Raw genomic sequence first — 11,634 nt, forward strand, 5'->3', positions numbered from 1 at the left:
CTTCTCCTTCCCAAGCAATGTGGGATCCCATACACCACCTACCCTTATCCATATCATATGGGGTATCACAATCTACCCCCCTTAAATTCCCGACGTCCTCGTCGGGCCTGTCCATTATAGGTGGCACGGCTCAAGTCCCACATTTCTGGTTGGGATAGGCTTCTTGTTGTCTGTCAGCAGCAAAGGGCATTCCCTGATAAGATGACCGGTCTTACCGCATCGAAAACATGTCCCCATTTCCCTTCTGCACTCTCCAGTATGTGCATGATTACAAAACTTACAGAGGCTATTCGATTGATTTACTTGCATTTGCTTTTGCCTCGAGCTGCTCCCATCATTTCTCTTTTTCCATGGCCCTTGATCCATACTAGAGGATCCATGTGGAGTAGCTCTCTTTCTCTGTTCTTGCAATTCAGCACCCCTCTTGAGATTCTGCGGCGAAACGTGATAATTCCGCAAACCTTGCAGCATACTGGCGCACAGTCATGGTCCCTTGCACCAAGTTAGTGAACTCATGAGCTCTTGCTTCCCTATCAGCCTTAGGGAAAAATCGATCAAAGAAATTCTGCTTGAATTGAGCCCAAACAATTAACCCAGTCCCCTCAGTTTCCCTGATAACTTTCTCAGAATTCCACCATCTCTTTGCTTCTCCAGATAGTTTGAAAGCAGCAAACCTGACTTTTTGCTGATCGGTGCACTCCAAAACACCAAATATTTCTTCAATGTCTTGTATCCAATCTTCTGCAGCGTTTGCATCGCCTCTTCCATCAAATATGGGAGGATGCGTTCGATTAAATTGTTCGAACGTGCAACCCCCACCATTATCATCTTCGTTCAAATCTTCAAGAGTTCGAACTCTACGACGAGCAGCCATCCTGGAAGTCTAAACTTGGTGAAACGTTCCAAAATGAAAGAAAACGAAAATACCAGGTAAACAGAATAAAATAAGAGGATAAATAAAATATGCATATAAACACATATACATATATATATATATATATCAGATAATTATGCAAATCTGACATCACTTAATACACACGTATATCACTAGAATCTATAACCTCAAAGTTCCAAATTCAATTCCTAACATCAGCAAAATCTAAAACCTCAAATCCCATCAAAATCAATCATAAGGTTCTTGGACCTCAAACTTAAATATCTACATGGCTATCCTTATAATCCTCCAATTCCTATATTGAAATTTCCACATCTTATGAACCCACAAATATCTAAACCTCCAAGGTTTACAGTATGCAGAATTCAAACCTGGCTCTGATACCAACTGTAACGCCCCGTCCCCGAGGGTCCAGAGAGTTAACTCATATAACCTGATAATCAACTCTTACAAGGCTAGAGTACTTCCAAATTCAAGAATATATATTTTCTCAAACCTCAAATCACACGTAAAATACTTCAATTAAATAAACCATATAAACTCATCTATCCAATTTTCAATCCAGCAACTCAAATAAAATCAACTATTCTTCATGTCTCAAATAACAAACTAAAATAATGAAACATTGACATAAGTCTCCATAAACCGTCTAAATCCATTGAAGCAAACTTACGAAATATAAATAGCTTTCAACATCAACACTAATACCACGAGTTACCCAACAACCATTCACTGCTAATCTTCTCCATAAACTCTAATACTGATCCTCAGCTGAACCATCAATTTCATCTGAAATATTATAGAGATAAGGGGTGAGTTATCAACAACTCAGTAAGCAGAGGACATATACTAGTGTGTAAACATGAGCATTTACAGAAATCAGAATGCAGAACAAAATATTTTCTTTCAGAATGCAGAATCAGAATAATGTTTTCAAAATGCAGCGTCAGAACATGTTACCAAAAATATCAGAACAATAGTTCGAAAATATTCATAATCAAAATCCCTTTGGCATAGCATAAACTGAAACATCACATCTTATCTTGTCATATCAGAACAAATACCATGTTTAACCCCCGTGGTAGGGTTGTGCAAACCCCGGTAGCTAACCGAGCAGAAACAGAATGTGAATCTTCCCCTTATTCATTCTCGGAGCCCCGAGTGTGCACATAGGAAAGACCACGCAGAAAACCACTTTGTTTCCAAAGTGGGTGCAACAGAAACAGAAAAGTTGGTACCAACCCGAACAGAAGCCACAATTTTACACCCGTGGTGAGGTCAGAACGGAACCGAAACAGAAACAGAATGTTATGCCAGAGGTTTTCAGAAATCATATCAGATCATATCAGAGTACAAAAAATCTTCAGAACAGAACAAAAATCATATCACAAAATAATTTATGCACAAATTTCATATTCGCTCTATTTTTCAAAGTTCAGAAATAAAATGTCAGAAATAAGCTCATATCTACACCAGTCATGACAGAAAATACTTTCTTCTTAAACAGAATCTCATGAGTAATGTAGAACAAATAACTGAGGTAGTTCAAATTTCTTTTCATAACAAAACATGCATATTTTTCAAAAAATACCTCAGTTCATTTTATTTAATGCAAATTCTAGCATAGGAACCCCGCTTACCTGAACTTCTTAGCCTTTTTTGAAATTCCTCAAACGTCGGATAATAATTAATCGTCACCTATAAAATAATCACGTAATTCTCATAAATTTCCAATTAATCACGTATTTCGATATTTAATCCTAAGCTTATAAAATAATCTATTTAATTCCTCAAAACCTAAAATTACCAATCATCACTTTCTAAAATCGTCAGTACTAATTTAATACTATGACTAAAACATTTAAAAAATCAGACCCATTTACTAATGAAAACAACTTATGAAGCTTAATACTAAGTAATATAATTGTCCCAAAATATTTTAAAATAAACCATGACTATTTTTAAATAGACTAAATCATATCTAAAGTGTAAAAACAAAATTACTCCAATATTATTTACTCTTAACATAATTCTTCACTTAATAACATATTAAAAAATAGTTTTCTGTAATCATAAATAAATAATGGTGTACTAATACAGAATAACAAAAAAATAAAAGCCCATAATATAATATGCAGTGAAGGGCATTACGGTAATTCAGTTTATACCTTGCAGACTATCCAAAGCAAAACCTACGTAACTGAAAACATGCACGGCGGAAACTACCCAAGGGAAACCGAGGCGCGACGGGCTGGCTGGAGGGACTGCAGTGGTGCGGCAGAAGAGCAGGAGCGCGGCGAAGCTTCCGTCCAGCAGCGCTGGGCACGAGACAAAGAGAGGGAGAGGTGAGCGAGAGAGGGCGGAGAGAAAGGAGGGAGTAACCGAGGGAGGTACTCACCGAGAGGTGCTACGACTGGGGTGGCCTGAGGGTGTTCGGCGCCCTTATCCGCGCGGGTGGCTACGGCCTGGAGTGGCTGGAGCGGTGCGGTGTAGTGCAGTGGTCCAGTGGATGGGACTCTGTTTCGGTAGGCCAAAAACAGGGGAATAAGTTGTTGAGTCTTCCGAGAGAGGGGTGGCTCGCGGTGGTGGCTTTCGTGAGGTGGAAACACCACGCGGTGGAGCTCTCGGTGGAGGGTGAGTTGCAGTGACTTATGGTGGTTGGACAACTGTGTTTCTCGGATGTCACAAAAGGTGGAAGTCAAGGCGTGAAACAGAGGCTTCACGGGCGCTGGTGGCAGCTTCGCGTGACTGGGCAGTGGGCTCGGTGGTTTCGTGTGGGAAGGCAGCGGCACGAGCTTCTTCGCATGAATATAAATAGACGATTGAACATGAAAAGAAAACCCTAGATGAAAACCAAACGGACGCGGGACGTGCACGAGGGACGTGTGCATGCACGACGTGAACGAAAAAAAGAGAAGAAAAAAAAATAATAATAAATAAACTGACGGAAATAAGAGATAACACGAGAAAGAATTAAAAATGAAACATCCGGAAAGAAATAAAAGAAAAAGAACGGCCACGACGTCTAAATTAAAAGAAAAGAAAAAAACAACGCTACTTAAAATCGTAAATTAAGAACTTAAAAAAAAACAATCAAGCTATAAAAAAATAAATAAGTAAAAATCTAAAGTCCAACTATACCAATTTTGGGCCCAGGTGCTACAATATATCCTCGATCCCAGTTCATGAATGTATCACTTGCTCACTTGAAGTCCTCACGTACCCATAAAAACGCTGGAGGGGATCTTGATTTAACCTTGGGACTGCAAATATAGTATTAACTGATCAAATCTTCTTCCTAAACCGTGGAAAATTTTGTTGAGAAGAATCTTTCCCTATATGATGATACGTCTCAATAATCTGCTGTAATAATTGTTAGCTAGCTTTATTTTCTACCGGATGGTATCTAAATCTCTCTCTCGATCCATTCTCAGGGTTCAAAGGGATCTATAACAAAGCTTTGATGCGTACAATAGCCCATCAATTAGTTGATCTCCTCTGGAAAAATGTTCTATTTTTGCCGGAGGAACAATTCTCAAAGCTGGTCCGCGAGCATTCCAGCTTACTTTTTAATGCTGCAAGATCAGGGAATGTTGAGTTTCTAATTATACTCATACGCTCCTATCCTGATCTTATATGGGAAGTAGACTTAAAAAATCGGAGTATATTTCACCTTGCTATTAAATATCGACAAGAGAATGTATTCAATCTAATATATGAGCTAGGCGCAATCAAGGATATCATTGCATTATATGCAGACCAACACAATAACAATATGCTGCACTTAGCCGCAGAAATAGCTCCTTCAGAGAGACTAAATGTCATATCAGGAGCAGCACTTCAAATGCAAAAAGTGCTATTGTGGTTTAAGGTACTCTATATATATGGTTTGAATATGTGTGTGTGTAACCATCACACTTTCACTTTTCATTGCAGGAGATAGAAAAGATTGTGCAGCCTTCTTACACGAAGATGATGAATCTCGATGAAAAAAAAGAAGTTGCAGATACGCCTTCTGAATTATTTACGAAGACACACGAAGAATTGCAACAAGCAGGTGAAAAGTGGATGAAGGAGACAGCAAACTATAGCCTGCTTGTGGCGACATTGATTGCCACCGTAGTTTTCACTGCAGCCTTCACCATACCGGGTGGAAACCATCAAGAAATAGGCACTCCTATTTTCTTAGAAAGCAATTGGTTTATGGCTTTCTTCATATCAGATGCAATTGCATTGCTGTCCTCATCGACTGCGATATTGATATTCTTGTCAATTCTCACGTCACGTTATGCAGAAGAGGATTTCCTTCAGTCATTACCTAAGAGGTTGTTGCTTGGACTCGCAGCACTCTTCATCTCTGTTGCAGGCATGGTTGTAGCTTTCTGCGCAACTTGCTTTTTGGTCTATAAAAGCAAAATGGCAAGTGTTCCAATTGTTATAATTGGGTTGGCCAGTATCCCAGTTACTTTGTTTTTTATTTTACACTATCGACTTTGGGCTGATGTATTCCGTTCAACGTATCAGTCTAGGTTTCTTTTTCGACCACGTCAATGTAAAATTTCCTTGGAAGAATCCTACTAGCTAGACAAAATCTAAAGTGCATGTGAGACAAATGTTCGAAAGATAGCTGGGAGTTATTAAGTTATTCTGAACAACTTGGGCTCTCTTCCTCTATGTATGTCTAAAATAGTTAGTACGGGGTATTACATAGGCTTTGTTTTCCGTTCATTGAGAATAATAAATGTAATGCTCATGAAAGTTCTACGATCTCTCTCCCTCATTCTCCTTAATTTTTCTTTTACCATTTCAATTTCTACTCTGTTTTAAATTTTGTTTTTCATTAATTGTACATGCAATAATCCTTGCTGATCTGGCCTCTCTCATGGAATCTTCGTCGTTATTTAACCGTATTATATTAATTGTCTCAGATCAACATCTTTTGAGCATTTTTTTAGCTATTGGCCTTCATTAATGGGTTCTTTACTATATTAATTTCAAAGGTGATGTTCTAGCAGCTAGTTATCGTCTCATCACTTCCTTATTCTGCCAATTCATCACCACCTTGAAAGCTATAGTTAATCAACGGATATGAAAATATTTTATTATTATATAATTCAAGATATTTAATTTTCATAATATCAAAATATTTTTTTTTTAAATAATATCAAAATATTTTATCTTATGATCACGCGGAGGGGGCCAAAATGTAGGAGCCCCATTCCCTTCTGGCTTCTTCTTTCTTCCTTCTATGTTCTCTCTCGTCTGCTGCGTCTGCACTCTGCTTCATCTCGCATCTCTCTCGCTTCGAGGTACCAGTGTGTTAATAGTACATCTAAATAGTTGCCATCAATATAAGATAGCGAAGGGATTGCAAGCCACTGATCAGACCAACCTCAGTTACCAAACTTCTATAGTCACTGATGGTACACAGACTAAGAAATTGGCCATCCCTCAATAAAGTGAGAAGATGTTGAGGAACATGCTTGCAGAGATGATAATTACTGATAAGATGCCCTTTACCACAGTCGAGAAAAGAGGCTTTCGAAAGTTTCTAAACTTTGTTGAGCCACGATTTCCCATTCCATCACGGTATACGATGATGCGAGATTGTATGAAGAGGCATGCGAAGGACAAGGCGGACATGAGAAAGATGTTTATTACCACTAGCCAGAGAGTGTCGTTTACAACTGACACATGGACGTCCATACAGAACGTTTGCTACATGTGTACCATAGCACACTACATTGACAGTGAGTGAATTTTGCATAAAAAATATATTGGTTTTAAAGATATTGTGGATCATAAAGGTGCATCCATTGGGGCAAAGATGAATGATTGTTTAAAGAATTGGAGAATTCGAGAAGTGTTGTGTATTACAGACAATGCCAGTGCCAATAAAACAGTAATTGATTGGTTTAAGCGGAACACGATGGTGAAAGATGATGTCATTCGAGCCCACGAGTTTATTCACGTTCGATGTTGTGCCCATATCATCAACCTCATAGTTGTTGAGGGGTTAAAAGAGGTTGATGATTTTATTACCCAAGTTTGCAGTATTGTACGATATGTGAGGGGTTCCCCTCAAAGGCTTGCTAAGTTTAAGGCAATAGCAGAAGATCTTAAGATTGAATATTCTAGTATGTTGTACTTGGACGTTCTGACTCGATGGAACTCTACATTCATGATGTTGGATGTGGCACAAAAATACCAAAAAACATTCAAGCGGATGGAGGTTGAGGATGGGGGCCTGAGATATGTTTTGTTGGAGCCAGTAAGACAGGGGCTCGGTGCGCCAGACGCACATGATTGGACCAGTGTGAGTTACTTTGTTGAATTTTTAATAATTTTTTATGACATAACAATGCGGCTTTCTAGATCCAAATATACGACTGCGAACTCATTCTTCAACGAGCTCTCAGAGCTTCAATTCCACTTGGAAAATAGTTGTACTGACTCTGGTGGATTGTTATCTGCTATGGCTATGAGGATGAAGACCAAATATGATAAATATTGAGGCAATCTTGAGAAGATAAATAGATTGCTATTTGTGGCTGTGATCCCTGACCCCTGATATAAGCTGGTCGTTCTAGAATTTTAGGTAAATTCCGTCATTGGAGCAGTGAAGGCTACAGAGTTTATTAGAGTGCTAAAAAGTGATATTGATGACCTATATAATCACTACAGTAATAGTTGTCAGCCTTCATCCACAACTGGTAGCTCCTTACATTCGAGACCGACTAGGTGGACAGCTTCCTCAAGTGATACTGACCCATCTATAGGGGTTAAAGGCCATTGTATTATCCAGCAGTATCATCAACTCATGTCAACAAGGAATATTATGTATTGTACATTTGAGGTTGAACAATATTTTATGGACGCTGTCGAGGCACCTGATGATGTATTTTAGCTATTAACTTGGTGGAAAGTTAATTCCACGAAGTATTCAGTCCTTTCCCCTGTAACCCGAGTTGTGTTAGTCATTTTTGTCACTACGGTTGCCTCAAAGTCGGCATTTAGCACTGGAGGTCGCGTGTTGGATGCTTATCGGAGTTCATTGTTACCGTCAACCGTGGAGGCCCTCGTTTGCACACATAATTGGATAAGTGAAACGCCCATTGGACTAGATATCGTTGTGATGGAGTTGAGAGAACCCTTTTTCTTGGTAAGAATGAAATTCTACTTTTACCGTTTTTAGTTTTTTTTTTATCAACTTTTTTTCATTTATTGATTACAACATTCTATCTTCATTTCAGGCATGATCACAGATCAATGGACCATTGAGATTTGAGCGACATGAGAATTTAATATTTATGTCAATGTTGTTATTACATTATAAATGAGACTGTTATAACTTATGGTTACATCATACATGTTATATAGTTTTTAAATTTTTTTACAGGTTTGTACTTGGGCTTTGGTGATCATATTAGTCTTAATGGATCAAATTTATTTTTGCATATAATTTATTTAACAAAAGAAATTGACCACATTATTTATTTAAGTACTATTATTATTATTATTATTATTATTATTTTTTAGTCCAATAGACGGTCGGAGCTCCTGTCGGAGGTCGGAGCTACGACCTCTGTTCGGAGTCAGACTCTGATTATGTCCGGAGCTCCAATCGGAGGTCGAAGCTCCGACCTCCGATTTCGTTCGGAGTCGGAAAAGCAAAAAATTAGCTCCGACTCCGACAAAATGGCTACTCCGACTCCGTCGGAGTCAGAGCTCAGCCCTACTTTTCATAATACTAGACCTTTTAAAAGTAAAGTTTCACTATGAAAAAAATTACTTGTTTGGTAAACATGAACCTAACCCTCTAATTTGAAATTAGTTACGGTAGTTTTTTTTTTAAAATGTACAATTATTTGCAGGAACCTTTCAATAAAACCATTATTGAAATGACACTCTCTGGCTAGTGGTAATAAACATCTTCCTCATGTCCGCGTTGTCTTTCACATGCCTCTTCATACAATCTCGCATCATTGTATACCATGATGGAATGGAAAATCGTGGCTCAACAAAGTTTAGAAACTTTCGAAAGCCTCTTTTCTCGACTGTGGTAAAAGGCATCTCATCAGTAATTATCATCTCTACAAGCATGTCCCTCAACATCTTCTCACTGTATTGAGGGATGACCAATTTCTTAGTCTGTATACCATCAGTGGCTATAGAAGTTTGGTAACTGAGGTTGGTCTGATCAGTGGCTGCCAATCCCTTCGCTATCTTATATCTTTGGAAACCATTTAGATGTGCTATTAACACACTGGTGCCTTGCTTCTTTGAATGACATCCACAAAGTTGCCCACAGTAATAACTTCTTGCTACTGGGTTTGCAATATCACCAAGAATTTTGGTGAAATGCTCTCATGTCCACGATCTCTTTTTAGATGGTCATGGTGGTTGATCTTGCTCAATGGACATCTCCTCCTCTTCATTGAACATATCCTCATCTTCTATAACTACTAGAGTGGGAGTCGACTACTCGCACAAGATGTAGCTGCTCTAGATGTAGCTGCCCTAGATGTGGCTCTAGGGGTGGAAGTACCCACCGGTGTAGGAGATGTAGCATTGGCATCAGAGTCGGATTTGGATTCGGAGCTACAAGGAGCTCCAACTCCAACTCCAACTCCGACTACCTATTTGGAGCCACTCCGCACTCCGACTTTGTTTTCCGACTACTCCGACTCCGACGGAGTCGGAATCGGAGCGGATGTCGGGCGGAGTCGAAAATTTTAGAATTTTGCATAGGCCTAGTTTAGATCACTTCAACGAAAAACCTGTTTTTTTCGTGATTGTGGTGGCAAAAGGTCTCAATTTGTGGAGAAAATTCATTTTTCACCAATTTTATTCGTGGAGTGCTCATGAAATAAATTTGGTGAAGCGGCACTTGGCGGTCCCACACATCACTGGCACGTGTTGGCTGGTTGTGTGTCGAAGGCTGTGGATCTTATATAATCTCCAAAGGCTGGACCAAAAAGGGCCAGGGGGCACTAATTAAGAAAAAAAAAAGTTAAAAGGAGGACGTACGTCGAGGAAACTGAGGTTTTAGGAGATGGAGCTTGCATTTTGATAATTTAAAAGGCATAAATTATCAAGGCAATGCAATTAATAGTCATTTGTTTGAGACGAAAAGACTATTTGTGACCAAAACAGACTCATTTTAGTTGTAAATAGTCATTTCGCTGGAATTAACTTGCTGCAAACAAGCAGTTTTCTTATAGTATCACTTACAGGCTAATTAAAACATCGTTTAGTGTATTGATTAGTTCAACAGGCTTTTAAATTAATAGTATATTTAGTATGCTTACAAAATAATTTTATTTATTTATTATTGACATTATTGGCCGCTTCCTTATAAATTACAATTATTCTTGTTGCAGGCGATCTGCGCACCCAGATGCGTACCTATCCAACATGGCAAGTGAGGATTTGAGGTATAAGATAGCGGCAAAATCAGTATGTAGCGGGATTTTGAAATTTTGAATCCATTTACGAAAGAGGTGCATTTAATCCATTTACTAAAGTGAAATTGAAATCCTAACCCTTTTGTATGCATCTCCTCCCACACCCTTCCCCTTCCCCCTCTCCTTCATACATTTTCCACTAGATTTCTCTTCTCCTTCATCCATTCCCACACCCTTCACCTTCTCTCTCATCCATTCTAAACCCTTCTCCCAAATTTCATTCAGAAAAACCCTAACTCAAAAGGTTTTGTCCATTTCTTGGGAATTTTCGTCGTTCAGAAGCCCCCTCCTGTCGAGCCCAGGCTGAGCATCTGCTCTCCTCCACATCATGCCTCCTGCGGCGTGGAAATCGTTCAACGGCGCCTTCTCAGCTGAGGATCCCTCTCCTTTGCCTCTCTCTAGCTCTCTGTGTCTTGAATTTTAACATTAAGCTGTTGTACCTCGAGGTAAGCCTCTAGATATTTGAAACCAATGAAAATACTTTGCTCCAAATTAATATCATACACCCTTTGAGGCATTTCACCAAATAGTTTGGAGTCTCTCTTGTTTTAAACTTCAATACGGATTAAGTTTAAACTAAAACTTTAATTAGGCAATAATCTAAAGTTCAGTGGTGTATTTAAGAATGTGGTGGTAGATTGGAAGAGTTAATTGTAATATATGCACATTTATATCATTCAATATCTTAAAATTACACAAAAGCTCTATCTAGAATATTCTAAGATTATAGGATAATCTAAAAAGATTTATAAAAAAAAAAAAAGACAGATTCGATAATTTATACGTAATCACTTGTGTTAGGGGCTTGAAAATGGCTCAAGCTTTGCAATTATTTGTCAAACCATTTCCGCATTCTTATAGCATTTAAGAGAAAAGTAGTTTTTATTTTTGGTGCGCTTATGTTCGATTTTGAGTTGTGAAAATATAATGTATTGATTTAACTCTTGTTTTTCTTATAGGTAAACGTTCAAGTGAGAGTTGAAATCTCTGAAACGGGAAAAGATGTGATATATTTTTCTTGATGAAGTGATGGAGTAGGTTGTGATTATGCTCTTACAGTGATCAGTGATGGAGTGGGGCTGAAGTGTCGTGGATGTATTTCATATGAGTATTAATATGATTGCTACTTTAATTTAGCCCAGTAGATGAAAAAAGAATTGATGTAATTATTAATTGTAAGATCTTTTGTAATGAACATTTGTATTGTGTTTTGTAATACTATATTTAACTGATTTGCTCATAAAATTTTGGATTATAGCTATCGACTATATA

General features: G+C 38.3%; 1 protein-coding gene across 1 annotated transcript; it reads left to right on the plus strand.

The window, feature by feature from the left end:
- The first annotated feature begins 4,358 nt into the window (after positions 1–4,358).
- LOC108981164 (ankyrin repeat-containing protein At5g02620-like) lies at positions 4,359–11,384 on the plus strand. Its single transcript, XM_018952249.2, has 4 exons — positions 4,359–4,766; positions 4,832–5,340; positions 10,279–10,354; positions 11,322–11,384. Exons 1-4 carry the CDS (start codon positions 4,359–4,361, stop codon positions 11,382–11,384), a joined length of 1,056 nt encoding a protein of 351 aa, XP_018807794.2.
- The last annotated feature ends 250 nt before the right edge of the window (positions 11,385–11,634 follow it).

This window comes from Juglans regia, chromosome 4 (assembly GCF_001411555.2).
Source record: "Juglans regia cultivar Chandler chromosome 4, Walnut 2.0, whole genome shotgun sequence".
Lineage (NCBI taxonomy): Eukaryota > Viridiplantae > Streptophyta > Magnoliopsida > Fagales > Juglandaceae > Juglans > Juglans regia.